This window comes from Gekko japonicus, unplaced genomic scaffold (genome assembly GCF_001447785.1).
Source record: "Gekko japonicus isolate JY-2015 unplaced genomic scaffold, Gekko_japonicus_V1.1 scaffold3457, whole genome shotgun sequence".
In the NCBI taxonomy this organism is placed as follows: domain Eukaryota; kingdom Metazoa; phylum Chordata; class Lepidosauria; order Squamata; family Gekkonidae; genus Gekko; species Gekko japonicus.
The window spans coordinates 103,529-114,893 of NW_015165341.1; the positions used below are offsets into that span (position 1 = coordinate 103,529).

The window sequence follows — 11,365 nt, forward strand, 5'->3', positions numbered from 1 at the left end:
AACAATCTTTTTATTGGTTTTCAGAACAAACAATACTATCACTTCTTACAACAGTTTCAGTGAACAGAAGTAAGCTAATGATGTGTTCTGATATATATCTATCTCTCTAACCATAATTCAACCTATATTTTTGTTAATTCATGAACCAGACTGTCTACCAACCCCTAGTATAAGTATCCTCCTACTTGCAATACCAGACTTTCTTCTCTTTAATTCAAGATCAACACAGACAGCCTTCTGATCTTTCATCTATTTACTCAGCATAGATCTCCCAAAGTTTTTAAAACAACCTAAGCAAATAATAACCTACTTTCCCCAGTCAAATTCAGTAATTATCTGTACATTTTATATACTACATCAAAATAAAAACTCAATTTTCATACTCTGTCCTATACCTCAATATGTACTGTCTCTCTCAATATGTACTACTATTATTTTATTCCTATCAGTAGGCTGCTGTTAACGAGACCTTTATGGCTCAGCTTCGGCCCATTCATTCCCAGCTGTAGGCACTGAAAATTGAAATTTGCTGCACTGCCCACTTTAACTGTTTTTAACTGATTTTATTGTATTGATTTAACGTTTGATGTCTATTAACAGAATCATTTTAAGATTGTATTGAAATTTATTGTTGTGACCCGCCCTGAGCTTTCTTGTGGAAAGGGCAGGATATAAATCAAAACAATAAGTAAAATAAAATTTCTCCAAAACTATAAATTTATTGGCAATTTACAAAAAAGTAAAGTAGGTACTAAATGAAGTACATTAAAGCTGTTGCCACTTCTGGATCTTTCGCTTCAAGTGGATGGTAACCTCCTTACCCCCGGCTTGAGCACAGTTCTGTTTTAAGTGCCAAGTTTGATTGGTCCTAATAAAAGGTATTACATGAATTTTGGTTTTGGTTTTGAGCACAAAGGCCATATTTAAGCATGCCAAGCCACCAGTGAGGCCACACCCAGAGACACGTAATAAGGGGAAGTCCAGCCATGTGTCCCTTGTGAAAAGGAAGTTTATTGGCTTTCCAACAAGGGACCAGCATGCTAGGAAATTCATGGACCACTGGCAGACCTTTTTCAGGACACTGTCTGAATACTTTTGTTTCTTCATTCCATCTATCTACAAGTATTCCCAGGATAGGAAGAGGGAAGTAATGAACCCACTTGAGCCAAGCTGAAGACTTTACCAATGTGAATGTTTCCTCCAGAGTACCTCAGTTATCCCTTAATTGGCTCATGATCTCTAATCTGACAAATTGAATTTAATGAGGCTTCAGAGGATTTTCTGCAAGAGGACAATACTTAACATGCAACTTGGCTCCTTTTCAGCTGTTCAGGATTTTTAAAAGGCAGCTGTTTTCATAAATGTGTGTGGTTTAGATATCCATTTGGCTTGGTTGAGTTCATAAAAATAATTTGACCATTGGTGTATAATGGCGTGTAATTCGTTATTGCTATCTCAATAGAGTGAATCCAGGCAGCTGCTGAAGGAAGTTGGTCCAGAAGGCGAAGGTCGACCTTTCCTGGTGGAGCAACTGATTGATGAGGTAAGAGTTAAGTGGTGTTCCAAAATGTGCCTGCACGATGGTTATGAATTATTCTGAATCCTACACTTAGTAATTGCCCAAGGAAAAAATAAATGTAATTGGTATATGCCATAAAGATGCCTACATTGCCAACCTAAAGTTCTTGGTTACACTCATGTTAAAGGAAGTGGATTGCCTCAGTGAAAGGCACAAGCATGAACAGGGACTCTAGTCATATAGCTCCTCCTAAAGTAAGCCCTTCATCTGAATGGGTTTCCTAGGTAAAGTGTGGTAATATTTTCAGTGAAGGTCCAAGGGCTGCTCTGGATGATCTCACACACTGAGTACTCTTAGAACTAATTTGGGATAACTTTTTCACATTGACTCTGGCCACCAGATTTCACTCTCCGTCTGGCAGAAAAGTCACCATCCCAAACACTACGTATGTTCCTGAAACTCCACAAACCCTCAAGAGTGAGACATGGGACGGGGGTGGGGGGGAGAGACTTATAGATAGGAAAACTAGGCCTAGGCCTGCATCATTAGCAATGTGGTGACGTCATTTCCAACGCACACCAGAAGTGATGTTATCACAGCACTGGTGGGGACGCAGGAAGACTCTAATATTTGGGGCAAAAACTCTTAAGGTAGAAGCAATTTTTAACAGGTGACATCACCATACCGCTGGCGACACAGGCCTAGGCCTCTTTTTCCTGCTGTAAGTCCCCTGCCGGCCAGCTGATTGGTGCCGCGGGGAGGGGGGGGGCCCCCGCCTCCAGCAACCCCGCCTCCAGCAATTTTTGTACCTTTGGCAGAAGTAATTAATGAGCTTGTCTGGCAGCTGGTGATATCTGTTGCAGAAGTTGCCGTTTTAACTTCATTTATGTGTATCAGCTGTGTTTTTTAATTGTGTATGTTTATATTTTGTAAGCCACTTTGGGTCCTGTAGAAAGGTATATTTAAAATTAAGTATTTTAAATCAGTGCCCTGTAGAAAGGTATATTTAAAATTAAGTATTTTAAATCAGTGCCCTGACCTGGATAGCCCAGGCTAGCCTGATCTCGTCAGATCTCGGAAGCGAAGCAGGGCCGGCCCTGGCTAGTATCTGGACGGGAGACCTCCAAGGAATACCAGGGCCGTGACTTAGAGGCAGGCCATGGCAAACCATCTCTGAACGTCCCTTGCCTTGAAAACCCTACAGGGCCGCCATAAGTCAGCTGGGACTTGACCGTAGTTTCCACCACCATTTTAAATGAATAAACAAAGCAACTGACAGGCTTCAAAATAAGCCGGTGATTCACAAATAGGGCACCCCTATCCTTTGCACAAAAGGGCAAGCAGTACAATATTAGAACAGTATAATAAGGCAAAGAGGCGTGGTGGTTAAGTGCGCGGACTCTAATCTGGGAGAACTGGGTTTGATTCCCCACTCCTCCACTTGCACCTGCTGGATGACCTTGGGCGTAAAGGCCCGAAGGCAGTAACAGCTATCCGGTCAGGAGGAAAGGCAAAAAGGTCCTTTCAACGCGGCGGTAGAGAGAGAACTGGCGGGATCTCCGCGCCCGTCCCTCTGGGCATGCGTGCTGGGGTTCCTGCGCATGCTCAGTGGGACTTGCGCGAAAATCCTTTGAAACATAGCTTGCTACGGCACCGGTCGGGTCAGCGCAGGCGCACTAAACCCATTGGTGTGAAGCACAGAGACCACGAAGAAGATCAAACGGTTTTTTAAAGCTGAAAAAGCAGAAAGCAAATGTTATTTACTTGCAAGACACACACATAAATGTCATTTACTGTATTTGAAAAATGAGAGGCTGGGAGATATTTTTGCAGCAGCAGCTGAAACTATCAAAACTAGGGGGATGTCAGTTTACATAAAAGGAATAACTATGAGGTTAAAGATATATTTAGGGCAAGGATGGACAATATATTTTTCTTCAAGCAGTTTTTGCAAATAAAAGTATTGCTATTGAAACTGAACAACTGACCCAGTTTGTAAAAATGAATTGATAACAGGAGGGTATATAAATACTGCTGCAGAAAATGCAAGACAGATCTAGACAAAATAATAAATAACAAAAATACTTAGATCTTTTTCTAAGAGTGCTCTGTCGTTTTTTAAATTGGTAGATGTTTGGTGAGAGCAACATCAAAAGGAAAGAGAGCAAACCTTTGCTCAAGACCACAGAACAGGTCTACCTGTCCCTTTCCACTATATTGGAAGGCCTGGCCTCCAGAGAACATGTCTACCCTCCCCTTTCCACTCTATTGGTAGACTTGGCCTTTAGATAACAGGTCTACCCACCCCAGTTCACTATATTACTAGACCTGGCTTTGGACTGTCACCCTGCGTTGAGCCTTAGAAAACATACCAAAACATGGGTGGGTGCGGGAACTCTTGCAGTCTACTTTTGGGTTTTTTTAATTGAGATACAACAAATTTACAGGTCAAGGATAACAGAGATGGAACAATCACTGTCAGAACCCTGTCTAACTTAACAGGAAGTTACTTAAATGTTATCAACCTGTCCAAACTACTTGTTTTTTCAACTATTTAAATCCCACTTTTACTGTGACTCAAGGCAGCTTACAAATCATACTGAAAAGCATAATAGGGGTGTGCAAAAAAAATTATTTTCCCCCGGCTCCATTATAGCCTATGGGGACCGTTATAGTCAATGAGGACTATTATATGGGGACCATTATAGTCAATGGGCCCCATAGGCTATAATGGAGAATCGATCTGGGGTTCTGGGGGGCCAGTTTTTTGAGGTAGAAGCACCAAATTTGCAGCATAGCTGCTGGTGCCTCTGCCTCAATCCCCCCCCCCCCAGTTTCAAAAAGATTGGACCGGGGGTCCAATTCTATGGGCCCCAGAAGGAGGTGCCCCCATGCTTGTGAGCTGGAAACTACAATGTCTGAGCAGGAGCTAAACTTTTGTGCACTAGCACCCCCTAGTGCAGCTTAGAGGGAACACTGATTCCAATATCTTTGTGGAATTAGGGACAGGACATGCAAATATAGAGAGCGATGACCCAACCATTTGGTGTTAAAACAAGGAAATAACACAAAAAATAAAGGCCAAGTGAGTTCTCTCCCCCCCTCCCCCAATTAACAAAGGCCCAGAATTCACAGAATAAATTATTTCGGGAGCTCCTAAGACATATTGAAGACGAGTAATTATTAGTATTTTCAGTTATGGGAACAAAAAGAAGGTACAAGAAGTTAATGAGTGCCTAGGCGACTTAAGGAAGTTAAGGAACGCACAAATGCTAAACCAGACTGATAAGATTTGTTTAGTCTGAAAAGCAGAAAAAGCAAAATTAGAGCTGGAAAAATGTCCTGGAAAAATGCATATAACAATTATATTTAAAACAAAAAGTATTTTAAAAGACAATAAAGCTGGAAAGCTGTTAGCTAATAGATTAAAAAGCAGGCAAAGAAATAATTTCAAAGATTAAAAAGGATAATAGAATGTAGCTCTTATCGAACAGTGCGCTTGCTTAACTATGAATATAAAATCATCGCTTCTGTTTTAGCCAATGGAATGAAAGGCATAATTTCAAAATATATTTCTTGTGGCTGAGCAAAGTTTGTATCAAAAAGACAGCTAACCTCAAATATTTTGAAGATGATAGGCACTCTAGAATACATAAAGAGGAAGCCACAGTGTTGTTCTTAAGATGCTGAGAAAGTCTGAAACAGCAATATTTAATTGTTTGGAAACGTTTGTTATGGTTCAGATTTTATAGAATGGATAAGAGCTATATATATTTGTGCCAAAGCAACACTAAAAGTAACTGGTTTGCTATCAGCTTCCTATGCATTATTTAGGGAAACCACTTAAGGTTCACTTAACTCCCTGCCTTCATGTTTTATACCTGCCCTCAAGTCACAACTGACTTATAGTGACCTCTGGTGGGGTTTTCAAGGCAAGAGATGTTCACAGGTGGTTGGCCATTGCCTGCCTCTGCATAGCGATCCTGGTAGGGTTGCCAAGTCAATCTTCGCCGGGAGTGGGGGGCTCCCGGCCGGCGTCTGGTGCGCATGCGCGCCGCATGCACGTCACCCGGAAGTGACGTGACGATGCCAGGCACGCTGGGGGCGGGGCCACGTGTTCCCTCTAAGCTGAGTTAGTGTGAGCTAGCTCACAGTTTTTTAGCCTCTGGCTCACACATTTTTGTCTTAGTTCAGGAGGGATGGCTCCAGAGATAATCATGATGGTAATACGACAGTGCATAGGAGGCGAAGGTGGAATAGTAGTGGCGGCGGCTCCTACTCAAAGGCCTGGCGGAAGAGCTCCGTCTTACAGGCCCTGCGGAACTGAGAAAGGTCCCGCAGGGCCCGGATCTCTTCCGGGAGCTCCTTCCACCAGGTAGGAGCCGCCACCGAAAATGCCCTGGTCCTGGTCACCACAAATTTAACATCTCTAGGGCCTGGAATTTCCAGGAGATGACGCCCCCCCACCACCACCACCATAGTGCCCTTGGGGAAACATATAGAGATAGGCGGTCCCTGCCTCTGCCTCTGCATAGCGATCCTGGACTTCCTTGGTGGTCTCCCATCCAAATACTATCCAGGGTTGACCCTGCTTAACTTCCAAGATCTGAAGAGATTGGACTATCTAGGTCATTGCGCTACACCACTACCTGCCTTCACTACTGGTCATCATTTCTTTAGAACCACTAGATGTATCCGTTTGCAGTAATAAATAAGGGCGTAACTACAAGAAGTCACACATATAAGCCACCTCTCTTTTCAGATGACATTGCAATTTATATTACAAATTCCCAACACTCAAATAATGAGCTGTCGCATGGCCTGCCCTAAAATTATCATTTTGGGGGCAAGTTAACACAGTTAAAATGATGGTGCTTCCCAAGATTAGGGTTTCCAGCCCCCAGGTCCAGGTGGGGGTTCCCCCACTTCTGGAGGCTTCAATCCGCCCCCGGCCAGCTGGAGGGAGGGAAAGGGGAGGTCACAGGCCGCTCACTCGGCTCACGAAAAGACCCTTTAAGGATCTTTTTGTGAGTGGGATGGGAGCCATAGTGTACAGGGCTGATTTCCCCTTTAAAGGGTCTTTTTGCGAGCCACGCGTGCTGCCCGTGACTGCCCCTCCCTCCCGCTAAAGGGCCCTCCAGCTGGTCCACAGACCACGTGGTCCCCACCGATCAGCTGAAGCCTTTTAAATCAGGAAGGGAGGGAGAGGGGTGACCAGGCGGGTGATTGCGCTTGGGGGCGCAGGGCTTGGGGATGTTCCCACCCACCCCATACCCCCCAAATCGAGGAGGGGACCCCACCCAACATTTCTCTAACTTTTATTCAAACTGGGGGAAATGATTAACAAAAAGTGATGGCAAATTCGGTTTCACCATATTAACCAGAGTGCAGCTATGGTTTTGCCTGGAGTCTGTACTAAAGTCATAAATAATGTAGTTTAGTGACAAAAGCCAGTGATGGTTGGTTGGGATTTAAAAAAAAAATCTATTATTTAAACAAATTCTAATTAATGTAAGAAATTAGTATTTGTAACAGTGTTGTCATGATCCTAGGCCTATAGTAGTGCGGCCTACAGGCTCTAGGGAGGCCTAGTGGCTCCAGGGAAGCCTGTACTACAATAGCTATCAGGGCCTACATTTCCCAGGTCACCCTTTGGATCCTGTGATTGGTTAACAGGGGGATTTGGAGGGAAAATTTACCCTAGTAGAATACTAGAGGGTGCTGGCCTGGGAAGAAGGGGTAAAAGGCCTCGCCCGAAGTGGGAGGTGGTTCACTCCCAGGGAGCAGAGCTGGGGTGAACCTGCTGCGGAAGGAGGGATCCCTCATCCAAAGGGGGTGAGTCGGCTTGAGGCCAGATACCGAGAGAAGGCCAGGGACAGTACAGTCAGACGCGTTGGGGCTTCCTATTTTGCCAGTTTACCTACCTTGACGGTGCTCATTTTCCCTTCATGTTATTGGATTATTTTGTTGTTGTTCAGTCGCACAGTCGAGTCCGACTCTTCACGATCCCATGGACCAGATCACGCCAGGCCTTCTTGTCTTCCGCCGTCCTCTGAAGTTTGCTCAATTTCATGTTCGTTGCATCTATGACACTGTCTAACCATCTCATCCTTTGCCGTCCCCGTCTTCTTTGACCTTCAGTCTTTCCCAACATCAGGGTCTTCTCCAGTGAGGGCTCCCTTCTCATTGGGTGGCCAAAGTATTTGAGCTTCAGTTTCATTATCTGGCCTTCCAGGGAACAGTCAGGGTTGATTTCTTTTAGGATTGACTGATTTGATCTTCTTGCAGTCCAAGGGACTCTCAAGAGTCTTCTCCAGCACCATAGTTCAAAAGAATCTATTCTTCGGCGCTCGGCCTTCCTTATAGTCCAACTCTCGCAGCCATACATGACTTTATAGTTGTTATTAAATCTCTTGAGTAAAACTAGTTTGTTACTCTGCCTTGGCCCTCTTGCCTCATTTGGTCACTTATAAGGGGAAAGCTGTTGGAAAAGAGTAGATAAAGGGGTAGGGTGGGTGCTCTGGGCCCTCCCAAGGAGACCCATGCCAGGGTGGTGGGCAGCCATTAGAGAACCTTTCTAGCCGCTGCCCGCAACAAGTGTACTTACTTGGAAAGACAATATACAAACCATAGGTTCTTTTTTTTAATTAAAATAAAATTTATTTGATTTTGTCATCCTACAACAACAGAGAATTAACGAGGCTATGTCCATTTTACAAACAGTAGATTGTCAGATGAAACAAACCCAAAACAAAACGGCAAACATCACAAAGCATAGTAAGACTACAATCATCAATCAGGTAGCAAACCAGCATAGTAACCAAAGCCTTACAAAGTTTGTTACACCAGTTAGTCGAACATCTATTCAGTTGCCAGTACTGTTCTGTATTTAATCAGAAAAGCATTATTCGTTGATCTATTGCATATCTGTACCCCTCTCCAGTGTTCCCTCTAAGCTGAGTTAGTGTGAGCCAGCTCACAGTTTTTTAGCCTCTGGCTCACACATTTTTGTCTTAGTTCAGGAGGGATGGCTCCAGAGCAAACTAATACATGTAGTAACCAAATCACCTGCTCACAACTTTAATGCCAGTCGCTCACAAAGTAGAATTTTTGCTCACAAGACCCCACAGCTTAGAGGGAACATTGCGGGCCCTCTCCCTCTAACACACACTGTATTTAATAGGTCTTTCCAGAAGTCAGTCCAGACCTGGATAGCCCAATCGTGTCCGAGCTCAGAAGCTAGTATTTGGATGGGAGAGCACCAAGGAATAACAGGGGCACTGCATAGCGGCAGGCAACGGCTAACTACCTCTGAACGTCTCTTGCCTTGAAAACCCTACAGGGTCACCATAGGTTGGCTGCGATTTGACAGCAAAACAAAAAAAAGAGGCAATTTCAGTAGGTCGAGTGGGTGCTCTGAAGCTCTTCTGTTACTCTTGATAGTTTCAAATATCCACCTTCTACTGGTCAGCCTCATTCTGTTAGCTACCTTTCAGCTCCATCTCTCAACATGCCTCTTGCCCGTCACGGTCTCCCCTGCTGCCATCCAGCAGTCTCTCATTTTTCCCAGCAACCAAAAACTCTCAGTAGCCAGCTTCACCCTCCACTGGCCATTCTCTATGTAAGCTTCACTACAGGGTCTTGGGCAGTGCTTATGGGGGAGCCAGGGAGTGGCCTTTTTGGAACCCTGGACCCAGATTGTACAGGGAGTTACGGGTAATAACCAACACTTTGAATTCTGCCTGGGAGTGACTAGGTAGTCAATAAAGCTCTTTTATAACCGGCAGGATATGATCCTTGTGACTTGTGCCAGCCAGCAAACGGGCTGCAAATTGAAACTTCTGAGCAGCGCAAGAGTCCACCTTTGACTGGATCAGAACATGTGGCCCAGTCCTACCCTGCAGAGGAAAGGCTGCTGCTGGCACTATCAGCTGACGCCGAGTCAGAATCTGCTCTTCACAGTGGAGGGATGCAGGGCTCCACGTGGAGACATGAACCTGCCCTTTTAGCAGAGGGCAACCTTCTTCGAAGTCAGCATGGTGTACTGGGTAGCATGTCAGATGTGAAGTGGGGAGACCCAGGGTCCCATCTTTCCATAAATACTGTGTGATGCACTAAACAAAGGCGGGGGAAAGCTTGATTATCTTGTTTTATACCTTCAGGGCGCGGATCCTAACTGCACCAACAATCATGACCAAGTTGTTCTGACGTTGGCTGTCCTGAACAAGCACCATGAGGTCATTCCTGTTCTGGTGCAGAAAGGCGCAGATATTGATCATCAGTCAGGACCGTGAGTTACCCATCGGAGGTTGATTCTTTCCAATCAGCGCTCAAATTTATTCTTCAGCCATGGGGCCCTGGCGGCAATGCTTAGGGCAGCCTCTCTTCCTGCCTGCATAATGGAGGAGAACTCCACTGAGCCTCAGTGAGCTCAGAAGCAACATAAAAATTAAAAATCCTCCATGGTTCAGATACAGAAACCATTTGCAGAGCCCCTCTTCAGTTAGCCTCGTTCTAGTGTTTCATGGGGGCTCCTTTTCCATTTTGGTGGCACCCCTGGTAATTAGCAACCCTTGGGTGAGGCCAAGCTGTTGGTGCTTGGGTTGTCACCACCAGATGCCCCCCCCCCAGCACTGCTACATCCAGGGGTCGTTTCCTACAGGAGCGGAGCTCTGGCAGTAAAGAGCCCAGGGGGCGGGCACATGCAACAAGCCCCGCCTGAGCAGTGGGTGTTGCCTTCTGACACACTGCCAGTGATATCAGGGGGTGTGGCATATGCAAATAAGTTATGCTAATGAGATATGCTAATGCGCTCCTGCACCTCTTTTTCTACAAAATGTCCCCTGGCTACATCATATCATTTTGATGGAGGCTCCCTCAGCACCCACCATTAAAAGGTGGAGGGGGCAGCGCCTTTGTGACTGACACAAGGGTTGGCCAGTCAGTGGTCTGCCAATCTAGCTTTGGCTAGAAATGAACCAGTCCCCTTCCCCAAGATGTCCACGCATCTGTATCCACCGCAGCATCAGTCCAGCACTGACCTCCCATCCCCCACAGTAAGCTTCTCAAGGAGTATCATGTAGATTTTCAAAACCAGCCATTTAACGTGCATTAGAGGGTTTTGCACCCACAAAATGTGATCATCCATTCCCAGGTGCAGGCTTTTTTCGTTGCATTTGGCGAACTCTGAATGCTTGGTGCCAGTAGTCCCTTTTGCTTCTGAAGCATCCCGTGGCCTTGGCTGGCACCACCGCACACCTACAGCCCTACTGCCATTCTCTCTGCCACCTGCTTGGTACTTCGGCGACAGTTCCCAGGATCCAAAAGACCAAGAGCATCTCACAAGGACACACACCTGAACAGCGAATGTCAACGACTTGGCCTTTCCATGCCCTCTGTGGTCCTCTCTCTGTGACGAGAGAGGAGGTCCTACGACTGATAGACAACTTAAAAACCGATAAATCCCCAGGCCTGGATGGCATACATCCGAGAGTTCTGAAAGAACTCAAATGTGAACTTGTGGATCTTCTTCGTGGTCTCTGTGCTTCACACCAATGGGTTTAGTGCGCCTGCGCTGACCCAACCGGTGCCGTAGCAAGCTATATTTCAAAGGATTTTCGCGCGAGTCCCACTGAGCATGCGCAGGAACCCCAGCACGCATGCCCAGAGGGGACGGGCGCGGAGATCCCGCCAGTTCTCTCTCTACCGCCGCGTTGAAAGGACCTTTTTGCCTTTCCTCCTGACCGGATAGCTATTACTGCCTTCGGGCCTTTACCTTATTTCTTGTTTCTAGGATCATCCTTTTTTTTATTTCTTTACTTCAGTTTACAAAAAAAAAAAAAGAAA

At 45.5% G+C, this 11,365-nt stretch overlaps 1 protein-coding gene across 1 annotated transcript in view; it reads left to right on the plus strand.

The window, feature by feature from the left end:
• DZANK1 (double zinc ribbon and ankyrin repeat domains 1) overlaps positions 1-11,365 on the plus strand; it is a 59,917-nt gene that overhangs the window by 43,989 nt on the left and 4,563 nt on the right. The window contains exons 19-20 of the mRNA XM_015410560.1: positions 1,463-1,543; positions 9,682-9,809. Coding sequence (XP_015266046.1) covers positions 1,463-1,543; positions 9,682-9,809 — 209 coding nt within the window. The remainder of the gene's footprint in view (positions 1-1,462; positions 1,544-9,681; positions 9,810-11,365) is intronic.